Source organism: Myxocyprinus asiaticus, chromosome 42, assembly GCF_019703515.2.
Source record: "Myxocyprinus asiaticus isolate MX2 ecotype Aquarium Trade chromosome 42, UBuf_Myxa_2, whole genome shotgun sequence".
Lineage (NCBI taxonomy): Eukaryota > Metazoa > Chordata > Actinopteri > Cypriniformes > Catostomidae > Myxocyprinus > Myxocyprinus asiaticus.
The window spans coordinates 24608613-24627655 of record NC_059385.1 but is presented as its reverse complement, the minus strand read 5'-3'; the positions used below and the strand labels follow the sequence as shown (position 1 = coordinate 24627655).

At 38.3% G+C, this 19043-nt stretch overlaps 2 protein-coding genes across 2 annotated transcripts in view; one reads left to right on the top strand and one right to left on the bottom strand.

Annotated features, from left to right (window-relative positions):
• LOC127432743 (oxysterol-binding protein 2-like) overlaps window positions 1–18114 on the top strand; it is a 36149-nt gene extending 18035 nt beyond the window's left edge. The window contains exons 3-14 of the mRNA XM_051684133.1: window positions 1488–1738; window positions 2030–2198; window positions 2553–2676; window positions 3319–3385; window positions 5903–6031; window positions 6177–6422; window positions 6644–6764; window positions 7083–7186; window positions 8604–8699; window positions 8813–8997; window positions 15851–16071; window positions 16230–18114. Coding sequence (XP_051540093.1) covers window positions 1488–1738; window positions 2030–2198; window positions 2553–2676; window positions 3319–3385; window positions 5903–6031; window positions 6177–6422; window positions 6644–6764; window positions 7083–7186; window positions 8604–8699; window positions 8813–8997; window positions 15851–16071; window positions 16230–16372 — 1856 coding nt within the window. The 3' untranslated portion in view covers window positions 16373–18114. The remainder of the gene's footprint in view (window positions 1–1487; window positions 1739–2029; window positions 2199–2552; window positions 2677–3318; window positions 3386–5902; window positions 6032–6176; window positions 6423–6643; window positions 6765–7082; window positions 7187–8603; window positions 8700–8812; window positions 8998–15850; window positions 16072–16229) is intronic.
• Window positions 1–19043, bottom strand: part of LOC127432784 (14-3-3 protein gamma-like) — a 678408-nt gene that overhangs the window by 93933 nt on the left and 565432 nt on the right. The gene's annotated exons all lie outside the window — the stretch shown is intronic.

The following is a 19043-nucleotide window of genomic DNA, read 5'->3' as shown; positions in this document are numbered from 1 at the left end:
ATGTTTTTTTGCAGTTATTTTAGAGGAATGTGGAGTGTAGGCAGAAAAGGCAAGGAAATGCAAATTTAGATTGGTCAAGTGATCTCTCTCTCTTTCTCTCTCTTTCTGATGGCCTCCATCCCTTTGTCAATCTTTGTGGTCATTTTGCATGCATCCATTTAAAGCATGGCTGGGAAATATGCCCGTAATTGAAAAGATCTCCTCTAAAGGACAGTATTAGGGCTCAGCTGTCACGTCAGAGGCCTCCAGCACTGTGTCTGTGTGCTTGTGCTATTTTTAAACTTATTTTAGTCCTCCCTGCAACACTGCAGTAAATTTTACCCTCTATGGTGCCTGCAGGAAATGATAACGCACCATAATTTCACATATTTAAGGAAATGTTCAACACATAAAGTATTAGGCTTATAAACATATGTTGCATGATGTCTGTTTGTCAAAACAAACAAAAAACCTATACTAATTTACTTACAATGGAAAATACTGTGAAATCAGGAAGGCAAACTACTCACCTTTCAGCTAAAGTCACCTTTTCTGAAGCTAATTTGCCCAAATTGTTTGGTAAATTTTTCTAGATTTTCTTTATTAAAATCACATGAAAGGGTTACTTTAAGCTTAAACACATAAAAAAATCTTTAAATGCAACAAAAAGCTTTAAATAAACAAACAAATCAACTGAAAAGATATATCTGGAACACCTTATGAGTTTGCATCCCTGAATAATGCTTCACTAGGTACATTAATCTAAATTAACTGGTTTTAACTCAAAAATATTATTTAATACAACTGAATCAATCTGGATACATTAGATAACACCAACAAAAGTAATTTATAAGGATTAATCAAGTAGAAATAAATCCCTGTCATAATTTATTCGTCCTCATGTTGTTCCAAACCCAAATTACTTTCTTCTGTGGAAGACAAAAGGAAAGATATTAGTGCTGTCAGTCGATTTAAACTTTTAATCATGATTAATTGCATAATTTTTCATAATCATGATTAATCACAGATTTTGAAATTGCTGAAATTTGACTTACACTTCTTTTCCTGTCAAAATGCATTTATTTCCTCCTTAGGAAAGAAAACAAAACAAGATGTAACAATAATGCTTTATAAACACAGGCCTTAAAATGAAACCCGGACCCAACCAATAATCGAGACCTTGTGACCCGACCCATCAGATCTTAAGCCAGAATTGCTCACTCTATAATATCTACTCCAAGCAAGTGCATTTGTTGCAATAGCATGGCCGTTTCTTGTCATAGGCTAACAAGGCAGTCTCCTAGGGTGCCACCAGCTTGGGGGCACCAATGAGAGAGCCACACCCATGCCCGCATATAGTAACAGTAAATATACACAGTTTTAAAAAGGCACGCCACCCCCTCAGGACACTAGAGCAAAAGAGGGAAAAATACACATTGGCTTACCATTTATCAAGCACAGAAAATTTGCTGGGTGAATCCATCTTTCCTTTTATTTATTTTCAACAGATGACTCTGGTGATGAGGGATCACTTGCCCAGCCGGATCGTGCTTTGATCCAGGGGGCGCTCAATACTCTGGTTAGCAATCTCGATGACCTCAGCACCTGCAACGAGCTGATTGGGAAGCACGGTGCTGCGCTTCAGCGCTCTCTTAGTGAACTAGAGGACCTGCGGGCCCCCACCGACGGCGCTGATAAACTGAAGACCGTCAACGAACGAGCCACTCTCTTCCGTATCACCTCCAATGCTATGGTCAATGTGAGTGTATGAGTCAACACGTTAAAGAAGGCATAGTGGTTAAAGATCTGGACTGTTAACTGAAAAGTTGTAGGTTTGAACCCAGCATGGGTTCAAACCTGGGATCCAGTTTCATGCTGAAAAGTAACTAACAAAATCAAGTGTTTTCATTTTTCATTGACACGGAATCCCTGTTAAAACAAATTACACACAGCACATTTAAAAATGGGTGAAACATTGGCAGAAAATTAATTACTTTTACAGTTTGTTAATGGTAAATGATAAAACTGACTTGGCTGATTTTGGGATCAGGCCTGTCAGGACTTTGTAGATCTAGCAGAGACACACAGCAGGCAGTGGCAGCGTGCACTGCAGTATGAGCGGGAACAGCGCCACCACCTGGAGCAGACTATTGAGCAGCTAGCCAAACAGCACAACAGTCTGGAGAGAGCCTGGAGAGAATCACCCAGCACACAAAACAGTAAGACACACATGTACACCCAGTCACACACATTAGACAATATTAAACAATATGAACTAAAAACGTGCATTAATCAGAAAAAAAGCTGACCTAATGAATTTAGGGTTCTTATTAGCTATTAATAATGATATCAGCACAAAGTTGGGTCATTCTTGACATAAATGTAAGTCACTTTGGATAAATGCATCTGCTAAATGACTAATTGTAGTCTATATCATATTTGATCAACGTATGCTGTATTGTTAAGTGTACCACCAACTGACTCATATAACGTACCAACTGACACAAACTCATTCAGAGGTGTAATTATGATGATCAATTATTAATTCAGATTGTCTGTGTGCTGATCTTCAGAAGGGGCAGAGAGAACACCAGAGGGAGAGTCCAGTGAGGAGAATGAAGACATAGAGTTCTTTGATGCCATGGAAGATTCTCAAGCCTTCATCACAGTGCCTGCAGACGATCACTCCCAGCACAGGTTCATATACAGATCATATAATAGTTCATGGCTTATTAGTCTCAGCCTCAGACATAATCATATTGCAAATAAAATTGGCAAGCACCTGATGTAATTGCAAGCTCCAATCTGATTGGCTTCTTGCGCAACTTCTAGGAATGAAAGTGAACCCAGAGTCCATTTGGGTTTTTACTTGACCACTTAGAAACAGTCTACACACATTTTCTGCCAATTTTTTTACTGTTTTCTGTACAGCAGTTCATGGACTGAGATTTCTGCACTACTCTTTGAATGTTTTTTTTTTCAGTGGCAATTTATTATTTACGGATCATCAATTTCAGATTTACTTGCACCTAAATGGAGCATGAATCAAAACTAAACTATGCATGGTCACTTTACTTGTCGGTCAGACAGTCTCTTCGTGTCTAAATGGGTTCTTGGCCGGAATAAGCTGCAGAATAGACCAGACTTAATGCTGATACTCAGAAGTCTGTCTCTGTGAGACTAATAGCTTTTCATCATATTAGGATTTACCTTATGTCTACTGCATGCCTGAATAATTAATGGCCTTCCTTCTGGCGAAGTTTGTTAGTACAGTATGTTTACAGTAAGAGGCAGATGATATTTCACTGTGCACAAGTTTCTGTGTGTGTTGTCTCTCAGACTCTTGAGCAGTAATCAGAGCATGACAAGTGGAAGTTTATCCAGTAATTGGAGCCAGGAGAACAATGTGAGTTTGGTGCCATTGTTTAGCTATTAATTATCCACACACACACACACACACACACACACACACATACACACACACAAGCACACACTGCAGCCAGCCCAAATTCTTACCTAATCAGATTCAAATATATATAATTTTTCAATTATCTGTTCTCCTAATCCCTCCCACATTCTTGGTTAACATGATTAGGACATGTTCCTGGATCTACATTATTTTTGATACTTGCTCAACAACAATGTTTACAGCATATTAGCCAACTATAGTGCTAACCCTACTTCTAAAATCAGAGGGCAATGAAGTCATAACGCTAACCAAACACTGAAATCTGATTGGTTGATAGGAAAGTTGTTCCGATCTCAAATCCTAAACCAAATCCAAAACTCTGATTGGTTGATATGAAAGTTGTTCAAACCCTAAACCAAACCAACAAATCTGATTGGTTGATATGGAAGTTGTTCGAATCCCTAAACCAAACCCAAAAATGGGACTGGTTGATAATGAAGTTGTTAAACACCGTATCTTAAACCAAACCTTAAAATCTGATTGGTTGATGTGGAAGGAGTTCAAACCCCAAACCCTAAACCAAACCTTACAATCTGATTGGTTGATGTGGAAGTTGTTCAAACACCAAACCCTAAACCCAACCCAAAAATCTGACTGGTTGATGTGGAAGTTGTTCAAACCCTAAACAAAACCCTAAAATCTGATTGGCTGATATGGAAGTTGTTCAAACCCCAAGCCCTAAACCAAACCCCAAAATCTGATTGGTAGATATGGAAGTTGTTCAAACCCCAAACCCTAAACCAAACCCTAAAATCTGATTGGTTTATGTTAAAGTTGTTCAAACCCCAAACCCTAAACCGATCCCAAAAATCTGATAGTTTGATATGAAAGTTGTTCAAACTCCAAAACCTAAACCAAACCCCAAAATCTGATTGGTTGTTATGGAAGTTGTTCAAACCCCAAACCCTAAATCCAACCCAAAATCTGATTGGTTGATGTGGAAGTTGTTTAAACCCTAAACCAAACATTAATGTCTGACTGGTTGACAATAAAGTTGTTCAAACCCCAAACCCTAAACCAAACCCCAAAATTCGAATGGTTTATATGGAAGTTGTTCAAACCCTAAACCCTAAACCCAGCCTAAAAATCTGATTGGCTGATATGGAAGTTGTTCAATCCCCAAGCCCTAAACCAAACCCCAAAATCTGATTGGTCGATATGGAAGTTGTTCAAACCCCAAACCCTAAACCAAACCCTAAAATCTTATTGGTTGATATGGAAGTTGTTCAGACCTCAAACCGTAAACCAAACAAATCTGATTAATTGAAATGGAAATTGTTGAAACCCCAAACCATAAACCAAATATAAAAGTCTGACTGGTTGACAATAAAGTTGTTCAAACCCTAAACCAAACCCTAAAATCTTACTGGTTGATATGGAAGTTGTTCAAACCCCAAACCTTAAATCCAACCCAAAAATCTGATTGGTTGGTGTGGAAGTTGTTCAAAACCTAAACCAAACATAATTGTCTGACTGGTTGACAATAAAGCTGTTCAAACCCTGAACCAAATCCTAAAATCTTATTGGTTGAAATGGAGGTTGTTCAAACCCCAAGCCCTAAACCAAAACCCAAAACCTGATTGGTTGATATGGAAGTTGTTCAAACCCTAAACCAAACCCTAAAATCTTATTGGTTGATAGGGAAGTTGTTCAAACCCCAAACCCTAAACCAAACCTAAAAATCTGACTGGTTGACAATGAAGTTGTTTAAACCCTAAACCAAACCCAACCCAAAAATCAATTTGTTGATGTGGAAGTAGTTCAAACCCCAAAAACTAAACCAAACCCTAAAATCTGATTGGTTGATGTGGAAGTTGTTCAAACACCAAACCCTATACCAACCCCTTAAATCTGACTGGTTGATATGGAAGTTGTTCAAACCCCAAGCCCTAAACCAAAACCCAAAACCTGATTGGTTGATATAGAAGTTGTTCAAACCCTAAACCAAACCCTAAAATCTGATTGATTGACAATGAAGTTGTTTAAACCCTAAACCAAACCCAACCCAAAAAATGTATTGGTTGATGTGGAAGTTGTTCAAACACCAAACACTAAACTCAACCCAAAAATCTGACTGGTTGATATCGAAGTTGTTTAAACCCTAAACCAAACCCAAAAATCTGATTGGTTAATGTGGAAGTTGTTCAAACCCTACACCAAACCCAAAAATCTAATTGGTTGATATGGAAGTTGTTCAGACCCCAAGCCCTAAACCAAACCCAAAAATATGAGTGGTTGATATGAAAGTTGTTCAAACCCCAAACCCAACCCAAAAATCTTATAAGAAGGTCATAAAATTTTTCAAACCCTAAATCAAACTCCAAAATCTTATTGGTTGATAGGAAAGTTGTTTAAACACCAAACCCTAAACCAAACTCTAAAATCTGAATGGTTGATAGGAAAGTCATTTAAACAGTTTGTGTATTGTTCAATATAGTGTTTCTTTGATTACAGGAATGTTCCAGTATGTACCTGCGCAGAGGCAGACGCTGTCGAATCCCAGAAAAGCCCAACTACTCGCTCAATCTGTGGAGCATCATGAAGAACTGCATTGGCAAAGAGCTCTCCAAGATTCCTATGCCTGTAAGAGGATTGTGTGTTGTACAGTATTGAGGAATGTAGCCATATCTTATGTGTTTGATGTTCATAGGCTGCTAAAACAATGTGAAATTAGTGCATTAAATTCTCAGTATTAATGTATGTTGTGTCTTTTTGTCTTCACTCCCAGGTGAACTTCAACGAGCCGTTGTCGATGCTTCAGCGTCTGACAGAGGATCTGGAATACAGTGAGCTCTTGGACCGAGCAGCACACTGCGACTCGTCTCTGGAACAGATGTGTCTGGTTGCCGCATTCTCTGTCTCGTCCTACTCCACCACCATCCACCGCACAGGAAAACCCTTCAACCCCCTGCTGGGAGAGACCTACGAGCTGGACCGCCTGGATGAGTACGGCTACCGCTCCATTTGTGAGCAGGTCTGAAGCCACACTTACTATTCCACTCTTTCTCAAATCAGTGATTTATGGTATGCTCTCAGGAATGTGCAGCTCATTTTGAATTGAATTGTAGATGCATGAAATGAGTTTAGCTTTATTTGACTTGCTCGATTAGCTTGACTTGCTCGATGAAAAAGCCTCGATTGTGCACAAATTGAGAGCTTTCTCATTCTTTCCCTCTTTTGTTTGCTCTCTCTCAGATAAGCCATCACCCCCCAGCAGCTGCCCATCATGTAATATCACAGCGAGGCTGGACCCTGTGGCAGGAGATCACCATCGACAGCAAATTCCGTGGCAAATACATCTCAATCATGCCACTAGGTGATCCATCATGAGCTTTAAATCACCTTTAGAGGCCGTAAAGGACTAGCTTACACAAAAATGAAAATTCTGTCATCATTTACTCACCTTCATGGCGTTCCAAACCTACATGTACGCAGATAGAAAGTGTATGTATGGCTGTGCTGCTGCCATCAAAAGTTACTTCAAAGGAAACTCCATCTATGAAATGGTTTTAAAAGCTAAATAAATGTTTATTGGAGAACTCCCTTCAGCTTTGTGTTATTTTTAGAGCTTTCATTTCCACATATATTTCTCTCTCTTTTATTAATTCATAATGGCTCCCTTTGCTCTCTGCAGGCAACATTCACCTTAAGTTCCACTCCAATGAAAATCATTATGTGTGGAGCAAGGTGATCTCTACTGTGCACAATATAATAGTGGGCAAACTGTGGATTGACCAAGTATGTGCTTTATTTCATACATCTTTCTCTGAATATGATTTTTGATGTTTAAAAGTGAAATGTGTTTTTTTATTTTTATTTTTTTACTGTTATCCCAGCTTAATATGCAAAGACAACTATAAGCAGGGTTGGGGAGTAATGTAATACATGTAACGGGATTACGTATTTAAAATACTAAATATAAGTATCTGTATTCCACTACAGTTACAATTTAAATCATTGGTATTTAGAATACAGTTACATTCAAAAAGTATTTTGATTACTGAAGAGATTACTTTGCATTTTATTGTCATTTGTTTCATTTAATATTTAGTCCTTGCAGCGGTGAAACACTTTCTTATGATGTGTTACATTCATATGAGCAGACGAGCAGACAGATAAGTAAATTTGAAGTTTGTAGCAGAAGAAATAGAAATAAACCTTGTGTAAATTGTCAGCTTTACGCTAAGCTAAAATGCTATTTCTAGCCATTTTACATGCACGTTACCAGGCACGATCATACTTTTTTTTCAAGAAAATTCACGTTGGATCATAATTTCTATTTTTCTAGTAAGACCTTTGATATTAGGGCAAAAATCGTATTCTTGATAATAATTTTTGTATTGTTTTCCTGTAAAAATATCTAAAAATCCTTAAAACAAGATCAATTTGATTTATCTTGTTTTAGAAACAACACTGCATAAGATATTTAGGTTTTTCAGAGAATGTATTTTTAATATGTGTATTTTGTCTTACTGTACTGGCAGAGTTTTTATAGGCAAAACAAGTGAAAAAATCTACCAGTGCTGAAGAAGTAATCCAAAGTATTTAGAATACATTACTGACCTTGAGTAATCTAATGAAATACGTTACAAATTACATTTTACAGCATGTATTCTGTAATCTGTAGTGGAATACATTTCAAAAGTGTCCCTCCCAACCCTGACTATAAGTAAGCCATTCATAGGTAGATTTCACCTAAACATGTTTCACTGTGGCTCTGTGATGCTATCAAAACATTGCTTTGTAAGTTTTACAGTTTAATAATGTGTTTCCTCCTCCTGCATAGTGTGGCATGACTCATCGTCAGCACTCCATCTGTTGGAGAAAAGTCACCGTTGAGACTGTTCTACTCCATCTGTCAACTCCATTCCTCCTTCTTGTTATTTCCACCCTTTATTCCCACTCCAAAGTTAACAGAAAGAAATCATGTCTGCAAGCGATTAAACTAAATTGCATTATTTTGGAGTAGTTAAAAAATACTGCAAAATTGATTGAACATTGAAGAATTACTGTAAGACACCAAGAAAACTAGCTATATTTACTTCCTTTAAAACTCAATAAATATTCAGTCTCCCTGTTGTATGTTGTGTATTTCTAATTCAAACAACTACAGCTCTGTCATTTTTATTAATGTATCATTCTTGTCTTGGTGCAGTCTGGAGACATTATAATAGTCAACCACCGGACCAAGGACACATGCCACCTCAAATTCTCTCCTTACAGCTATTTTTCCAGGGATGTTCCCCGCAAGGTCAGTCTGATCAGTATGAGTAAGAAACATTCCTGCATGTGAAATGCAAAGCAGTGTGCTACTGCCTTCTGTTGGGCAATAAGTGTAACTACAGGTGTGTTTGCTGTCCTCAGGTAACAGGTGTTGTGACGGATGGTGAAGGCACCGCCCACTTCATTCTTTCAGGAACATGGGATGATAAAATGGAAGCTGCGAAGATAATAGAGAGCAGCCACGGCTGTGGAGGATCTGAGGGCAAACAGAAAACTGTTTATCAGACTCTACCACCAAAACTACTGTGGAAGAAATACCCTCTCCCGTAAGAGACACATGTGCTTTTAATATCTATTGCCTGTCTCTATCTGTCTGTCCGTATCTATCTATCTATCTATCTATCTGTCTGTGTGTCTGTCTGTCTCTATCTGTCTGTGTGTCTGTCCGTCTCTATCTGTCCGTCCGACCATCCGTCTGTCTCTATCTGTCTTTGTCCATCCATCCGTCCGTCTCTATCTGTTTGTGTGTCCGTCTGTCCATCTCTATCTGTCTGTCTGTCTCTATCTGTCTGTGTATCTGTCTGTGTGTCCGTCCGTCCATCTCTATCTGGCTGTGTGTCCGTCTCTATCTGTCTGTGTGTCCATCCATCAGTCTCTATTTGTCTGTGTGTCTGTCCATCTGTCTCTTTCTGTCTGTGTGTCCGTCCGTCTCTATCTGTCTGTCTCTATCTGTCCATCTGTCCGTCTCTATCCGTCTGTGTGTCTGTCCGTCCGTCCGTCTCTATCTTTCTGTGTTTCTGTCCATCTCTATCTGTCTGTGCGTCTGTCTGTCTCTATCTGCCCGTCCGTCCAACCGTCCATCCATCTCTATCTGTCTGTGTGTCCGTTCGTCTCTATCTGTCTGTGTGTCCGTCCGTCCGTCTCTATCTTTCTGTGTGTCTGTCCGTCTCTGTCTGTCCATCTCTATCTGTCTCTGTCTGTCCGTCTGTCTGTCTCTGTCTGTGTCCGTTCGTCTCTATCTGTCTGTGTGTCTGTCCGTCCGTCTCTCTATCTGTCTGTGTGTCTGTCCGTCTCTATCTGTCTATGTGTCTGTCCGTTTCTATCTGCCCGTCCGTCCATCCGTCCGTCTCTATCTGTCTGTGTGTTCGTCCGTCCGTCTCTATATGTCTGCATGTCTGTCTTTCCGTCCGTCCATCTCTATCTGTCTGTGTGTCCGTCCATCTCTATCTGTCTGTCCTCCTGCATAGTGTGGCATGACTCATCTTCAGCACTCCATCTGTTGGAGAAAAGCCACCACTGACACTGCTCTACACCATCTGTCTCCTCCATTCCTCCTTGTTCTTTCCACCCTTTATTCCCACTCCAAAGTTAACAGAAATAAATAGTGTCTGCAAGCAATTAAACTAAATTGCATTATTTCGGAATACAGTTTTTAAAAAATGCTGTAAAATTGATTGAACACTGAGGAATTGCTGTAAGACACCGAGAAAACTAGCTATATTTACTTCCTTTAAAAACTCCATAAATATTCAGTCTCCCTGTCATATGTCGTGTATTTGTAATTCAAACAACTTCAGCTCTGTCATTTTTATTAATGTGTCAGTATAATGCATGGGTCGGCAACCTTTTTGACAGGGAGTGAAATTTTTTATTTTCCTGGTCAATGGCTGTACTGATGCCCCCCCCCCCCATTTATTTTTCATTACAAATTATATTATCAGCAAAAAAGTTTGAGTGACAATGTTGTCCAAAACCCAATGATTATAATATAATCATGATCCTGCATGTGAATTTTCACAAAGCGTCTTGTGAAAGTGCTTTAATGAAAGAAAACGTGTCCTTTTGTACAAAATGAGTTAACACAGTTAATGTCACAAATTTGCTTATTTGATTACCGATCACAAAATTGTGTAGAGTCTTAAATATTTCTTATAATATGTCATTAAAATCATGTAATCACTAGCACGTAAGCAACAGTTAGAGAGGAGCAGGCTATTTTATTTATATTTAGTTTTTCGTACCTGCATTCCAATCTACATCTTGATGTAAACCTTCCTCATGATCCGCAGTGTGTTTTCATCAGCTGAATGGGAGGCTAAACACTATTACAGTTTTTCTCAATCGATTTGGCACATTTACTGAAACAAACTTACAATTGTCAAAACTCTAAGTACAATCTTCACATCACATGGTACATTCAGCACACCACACTATGTGACCTTCAAAAGGTGATTACTCAAAAGAATTAACTCATGTTTCAAATGTAAATAAATCCATCAATGAATAAATCATTGTCATCAAAACAAAAGGTTCCTTTATCATTACTTAGACCAAGACAGTCAAAATACAAAGACATCTTGTCAAATGACAGTGTACTCTGAAAGTGTGATAGTTACCCACTATGTAATATTGTCCAATTGGTAACATTGTATATGTAGGCAGCTGAATAGTATTGATGTCAAAAAGTCATGGCACACACTATACTTTAAACAAAACATTATTCAAACATTTCTCATCATTGTATGTACACACTTTACAGCCAACCGAAAATACGTAAAGAAAGCTTGTACAGAAAAAAAATATATACAACATCAAAATTCAGGGACTACAATATGCGCAAGAAAAAAGAAAATATGCTACAAGTTCATCAACCTCATGGGTCTTCCAATATCTCCTCTCTGTCTGGCCACATCATTTCATCTACATCACACTTGATATCCTCCCTTGCAATGCAACGAGGGAAAAATCTTTTGGCATGACGCAGCCACCCCCTACAATAATCTGCTGTGATATCCTCACAACCAGCATCCATTGCACCCAGTAAGGACAACTGGTTGTGAGGACGGTGATCACAGACCTTCCATCTTCATGCAGAAAAGAACTCCTCAGTGGGATTTACGAATGGGGAATATGGTGGGAGAAACTCCATCAAAAAACATGGGTGGGCAACAAACCATTCCCTGACTGTATTTGAATGATGGAAACTTACGTTGTCCCAAACTATAACATATGTTGGCAAGTCATTTCTTACCAATCCCCTCTCATTCTCAAGAATGAGATCCCTGTAAAGAGTTTCCAGGAAATTGAGGAGACGTTGTGTGTTATAGGGCTCAATGATGGGAATGTGGCAGAGTACACCATTCCCACATATGGCAGCACACATTGTAATGTTCCCTCCATGCTGGCCTGGCACATCAACAGTGGCTCGGTGACCAGTAATATTATGGCCATGTCTCCTGACTTTGGTCAAGTTGAATCCTGCCTCATCATCATACACAAAAATGTGTGGGGATTCATCAGCCTCCAGCTCCATCACTCTCTATAAAAGATAGTAAAGCAATTTAGAAAGTAATTTACAGTAGATATTGTAAATCATACAGTTACACTTATCCCACATTGTGTAACATATTCTGCATTTACAGGTTGTACTTGTCAATACTGAAAGACAAGGAGATTACAGCACTGTGTAGTGCACAATGATGAATTCTACATTGCTCTAAATTGTGAAGAAACTGAATTTAAGGAGGTTTAAGGAGGTTGTACCTATATGCTGGGTTGGAAATCTCAAGAATTAATAGTGGTGTTTTCCTTATTACATCACGTGTTGTTCTGAAAGCAAAAAGAAACAAATAAAACAGGGAATGTAGGCTGTCATCCGCGCAGCCTGACTGAAGCAAAGCAGGTGTGTTTACTTGTGCGATTAACTGAAAGTGAAGCGCTGCCGGCTCATGATGTGCGAATGGCTTGCACGCATAACGCGAGTCTCATCACACTTTAATAATGTTTAGCCTCTTATTCAGTTGATGAAAACACGCTGCGTGATCATGAGGAAGGATTACATCAAGATGTAGATTGGAATGCAGGTGCAGAATTTATATAAATAAAATAGTTCAAGATCAAGTTTATTTATAATGCATATTTAAAAACAACAAATGTTGTAACCAAAGTGCTGTACAATAAGAAAAAAACATTAATACCAGGACTAAATAGGATTTTTAAAGTGTTAAAAGAACAAACAATAAAACATGTAAAACATACCCCAAACATACTCCTATTAAAACCCCTAAAATTCTCAAACAACATCATAGGCTATAGAGAAACAATGTGTCTTCAAACTTGATTTAAATATGGCCAGTGAGGAAGAAGACCTAACAACAAATGGAAGTGCATTCCACAACCTGGGAGCCGCAACTACAAACGCCCGATCACCTTTGGTTTTCAAACGTGAACGAGGAACAGAGAGGAGTAACTGATTTGATGATCGAAGAGACCTAGGTGTGGAATGAGGTTGAAGTAGGTCAGCAATATACTGAGGGGCTAGACCATGCAAGACCTTATAAACATACAGCAGAACCTTAAATTTAACTCTGTAACTAACTGGTAACCAATGTAGGGAAGCGAGAACCGGAGTGATATGCTCTCTTTTCTTAGTACCCGTTAGAAGTCTAGCTGCTGCATTTTGGACTACTTGCAGACATGAAGATGACTGAGACAAACCCACATCTAAGGCATTGCAGTAATCCAGCCGGGATGTAATAAGAGCATGAATCACTATTTCCAGGTCCTTCTGTGAGAGAAACTGTTTTAATTTAGCAATGGACCTGAGATGAAAAAGTCTGAATCAAAGATGACACCCAAGTTCTTAACTTTATTGTGCCAGGTTAAAGACAGAGTACCTTACTGATTTTCAGTGTCAGCGATACATAATGAAGAGCCAAAAGCAATGACTTTTATGGTTATATCCTCATTAAGGATGATGAAGTTTTCAGATATCCATAATTTAACTTCCTCAAGACAGGAGATGAGATTACTGATGGAACAACAATCATTAGACCTGACAGGAAGGTAAAATTGTGTGTCATCATCATAACAATGATAAGCGACACTGTACTTCTGAAAGATGGAGCCTAGAGGAAGCATATACAGAGAAAAAAAGCAGAGGACCCAACATGGAGCCTTGTGGGACACCACATGTGAGCAGTGTTGAGGATGAGGAGTAATTATCAATACTGATAGAAAATGTTCTTAAGATATGAGGAAAACCAATTTAATGCGACACCCTGGATGCCAACCACCCTCTCAAGACGATTTAAAAGAATGGAGTGATCGATCGTGTCAATTGCTGCACTGAGGTCTAAAAGGATTAAAATGGCCTCGTTGCCAGAATCCAGGGAAACCAAAATGTAATTGGTCACCTTTAACAGTGCAGTCTCAGTACTATGCATTGACCTAAAGCCTGATTGAAATTTGTCAAAAATGTTAAAGGTGGTCAGATACGAATAGAGCTGCGAATAAACCACCCTTTCCAAGATTTTGGATAGAAAAGGCAGTTTTGAAATAGGCCTATAATTCTTAAAATCTGTAGGATCAAGATGAGGTTTTTTCAGCAAAGGCTGAACCACAGCATGTTTAAAGCTGGCAGGAACAACTCCGGAAAACTGTTGATTATGGCCAACATAATGGGAGCAACAGAATTAAAAACATCTTTTAGTAACCGTGATGGTATGACATCCATGGGAGAATTAGCAGGTTTCATTAACAATATTATATCCGACAGTTGAGCAAATGAGACAGGGTCAGAGTGACTGAAAGATCTGGGAGGCAGCGTGGGTTCAGAGTGAATCACAGCTGGGCCCAAGATGTGTGTTCTAATGTCCTGAATTTTGTCAATAAAAAATTCAAGAAACTTTTCACACATCTCAGGGGTTGCTTCTGGATAGCCCACAGGGGAAGGGTTCAAAACGGAATCAATTGTATTAAAAATGATCTTAGGCCTTTGGGCATTTTTATCAATTATTTCAGTGAAGTAATTAGATTTTGCAGTCTTGACAGAGACTTGATAATACTTTGAATCACAAAACATTTCAAATGAAACCTTAAGTTTACCTTAAGCCTTCCTACATTCCTGCCTAATAGAGCGAGTATGCTCATTAAGCCAAGGCTGGATGCCTGACCTATTTTTACATCTCAGCGACTTTAAAGGAGCAACCTGGTCTAAAATGGCAGTGCAAGTTGTATTAAAGACTTATAAGTTATAACATCAGTGATATGAGACAGATAAGCAGAAGCATACACCTCTGGAAACTGCATAACTGTGGCAGAATGAATAGCACGAGTGAGGTACCGGTGTATAGGTGGTGGAGATAAAGAATGTAGCTGCAAATAAAACAAAACTAAACTATGGTCAGAGATTCCAGAATCTACTACCTCAAGATTGGTCACATGAAGACCAGAGGTTAATACCAGATCAAGAGTATGACCCTTTACATGAGTAGGGCCTGAAACTAACTGTGTGAGATTAAAGGAATCCACCACACATAAAAAATAATCCTTGACTAGAGGTTGTGTTTGGCAGCATATGTGAATATTAAAATCTCCCAGAATTAACAGCTTGTCAAAACGAGGTACCAGTGGTGATAAGAGTTCTGAGAATTAAAAAATAAAAACGTATTATATTTAGGAGGTCCATACTCTAGAGCACAAACAACAGGATATATTAGATTGATTTTCATTAGTTGCACTTCGAAACTTGAAATCCATTAACCGGCAAATGTCTGCAGTGATACTGATTCCTGAACACAGTAGCTAAACCACCACCGCGGCCAACAGACCTTGGAGAGTTATAAAAGGTACAGTTAGCAGGAGTCAATTCACCCAGAGGGATGACATCACCATTGTTTAGCCAGGATTCTGTCAAGAATAAAAAGTCCAAATCCTTAGAACTAAAAAAGTCATTCAAAATGAAGGATCTGTTAGAGAGAGACCTGGCATTAATTAATGCCATTTTAACAGGAGAGGAGGCTGTAGTTAAAGGTGCAATTGTGGTTGACAGTTTTCACAGGAGAGTATTCCAGTAAGCGAATATGATCAAAGTTGATACCACCACCCGCAGCAACCGGTCTATTGGCGAGATGACAGGTAGTTGACCATAATGCCGGAATACAGCTGTTGGAGGCATGGCAGGTGTAAGACTTCTCATAAAAGCGACGAGACCCCCGATGAATATAACGATAGCGACCATAGTCTACTCCTCTCTCACCGTTGCTGGTGATTCATCTATCTATCTATCTATCTATCTATCTATCTGTCTATCTGTCTGTCTGTTAGATAATTTTTCGAAACTCACTTTTTCTTTTTCTTTTTTCTCTGTCTCTGCTCCTCCTCCTGCCCTGATTCCAGTGAGAATGCAGAGAACATGCATTTCTTCTCTTCTCTGGCTCTGACTCTGAACGAGCCTGAGGATGGTGTGGCTCCTACTGACAGCCGTCTGCGACCCGACCAGCGGCTGATGGAGGCGGGATTATGGGACGAAGCTAATGCTGAGAAACAGCGTCTGGAGGAGGGACAGAGACTTGAGAGGAGGAAGAGAGAGGCCCAGGCCAACCTCACACTAGAGGAGGGTGAGACAGAAGACATGATAGAGGAGGCATATAGAGTTATCTCAAACATAGGTGTTGACATTTTGATAGCTACATAAGTCTCCTGTTTCTCCACACTTTATTGTTTTTATTTTTAGGTTTATAATTGCAGTTATAGTAAAATAACCTTGATTTTACAGGTAAAGAGGCAGAGAGCTACCAGCCCCTGTGGTTTGAGAAAAGGACTGATTCAGAGACAGGCGAGAGCAGCTATATGTACAGAGGAGGATACTGGGAGGCCAAAGACACACAGGACTGGATTCAGTGCCCTGCCATCTTTTGAAGTCTCTCAGGCTCATCATTCCAAGCGGATGATCCAGGATCTGCTTCGGGAATGCTGCTTACCAATGCTTCCAAATCTAAGGAGTTTCAAAAATGTGAAATATACTCATTTTGTTCACTCACTGCTAATGCATCCACACTTATACAGTATATCACCATTTGGTGTGTGTTTATGGGGGTATTTCGGCAACTGAATTGTAGCAGGGAAAATACATATTGCATGAAAAATAATATTGTTTAAAGCACAATAGATGGAGGCACTTTATTCAACATTATAAACCTTCCACTGAAGGACAGTGATGACATTTAATGATCTGGGGAATGTAACATTGCACCAGGGAAAAGACTGCTTAAAGTTACACCCTGGTTTGTAAGTTGTTTCAGGCCAACTTTATGATGTTCATGCACTGATGGAGAAAAAAGTTGCAGACATTCTACTTTGTTGCAGTACACACTACTTTTAAAGTATAGAGACTGAATTGCCTCTAACATCCAACAAGACTGTGTTCCTCCAATGAGCTGAAGTATAGATCAGGTGCTGTGTAGTTTCAATAGTGCAAACATCCTCCATAAGCAACTTAGATAGAATCAAGATCAGTGTATTGATGTTGCTTCTACAACAATAATTACTACAGCTAATCCATGAGATGGCATACATTTAAAGCAAGTATTCATTTTTAGCAGCCTATTTTGTTATTTAGTACAAGTGTAATGTAAATGTCACTGTGTGGGTTGCAAATAATGGCTTAATGGACATTCTTAATGGAAATTCTCCATACAGTCATGGCTGAAGGTTTGCAAACATACTAAAGCAGCACTAAGCAATAATTTTATTTCATTTTTATTCATTTAAATAGATGAATCAATACTACACTCAATTTAATGTGACTCATCTGCATGTAACACAACATTAGTACGTATATTTTTATAATAATTATGCAAATGAAGCACGCACTGCAACAAATATACACAGAAAAGTACACTCAATATTCTTTGAAATTTAATATCGCACACTATTAATTCAGAAAAAAATGCTTGCATCGATAATGTCAAACTTTAGGATGTTTGCAAACATTTGGCCATTACAAACCTTTGGCTTTATTATCCATAACTTGCATTTTATGGTGGCAATATTTCTATTTTCCACTATTAGTAGCTAAAGCACATTTACTATATTCATGTTGCAAGGAACAGTGATTTGGAATACTGACCATAAACTGTATACAGTGTGGATGAATGCAAACTCATATTTGGGCATTAAAGAACATTATGTACATGGGCAGAATAGAGTGAAATGAAAGTATGCCATGCCAGGAAATACTTTAGATGTGGACAGTACAATGTGCTGGTAGAAGTATGAAGAACTAATTTAAGTTGCACTGCTTTATGGACTGTTTCTGGTTTTCAACCAAATGAAAAGTGTATTCATATAAACTGTGGTTGTAATTCATGAGATGAGTTGCTTCAGTATAGTGTCAAGCGGCACTGCAAAGTTGCACAGAGAAAATTACCTTCCCAGTGTATTTATTTTTTAACAGTGATAAAAGAAGACTTATTGACAATTTTAAAAAGAGTATAAAAGATGACTATTATAACTAGAAAAATGAATTGTGATTCATGATGATGATGTTGGTGATGTGTATTGTGATTGTCACGTTGGATGATCAGTATTTGACATTGCACCTGAATTTCAAAGACTCTTAAGATCTTAATTATTAAATAATGATGTGAATTTACTAAAAACTTGGTTGGTCTTGGTTGTAAAAATAATTTGAATATAATCACATTCGGTACGAAAAATATGTCTGTTATTTTTCAACACAGTTATCAAATGTTTGGTGTTGGGTTTTCTTTACAGTTCTTAATACGGTCAGTAGTCTGCGCCAATGTACTATTGATGTACTGAATTTGCCAGTCTGCATAGCTGTGGCTCAGCGTACATTTTGTTACATACTTACATAATACAATTTATTTAACCCCGATGGGGCAATTTAGTCCACTGGCAACAGAATATATATATATTTAAAAAAAAAGAAGTATTGATACTTCTTAAGTGCAAAATTTATATTTACAATTTAATTTTTTTCTGTGGTCAGATAAGGTTAATAGATCTGACAAGCTAATATTCCTCATACAGCCAAAGTGCATCCATTTAAATTACAATCTCACAATGATTTGTTTTAAAGGGATAGTTCACCCAAAAAATAAAATTCATCATTTACTCACCCTCATGCCATCCCAGATGTACATGACTTCCTTCTGCAAAACACAAATGAAGATTTCTAGAAGAATAGGTTCATATAATGTACTGTAGGTTCATAAATGCAAATTAATGGTGACCAACACTTTGAAACTCCAAAAAGCAAATAATGGCATCATAAAAGTAGTCCGTCTTCAGAAGCAATATGACAAGTGTGGGTGAGAAGCAGATCAATATTTAAGTCTTTTTTTCAATTATAATCCTCCACCTTTGACCTGTAGGTGGCGATATGCACAAAGAATGTGAATCACCAAAAAACAAAAGAAGAATGTTTAAACGAAAGAGGAGATTTATAGTAAAATAAATAAATAAATAAAAACTTAAATATTGATCTGTTTCTCACCCACACTTATCATATCACTTCTGAAGACATGGATTAAACCGCTGGAGTCGGATTACTTTATGCTACCTT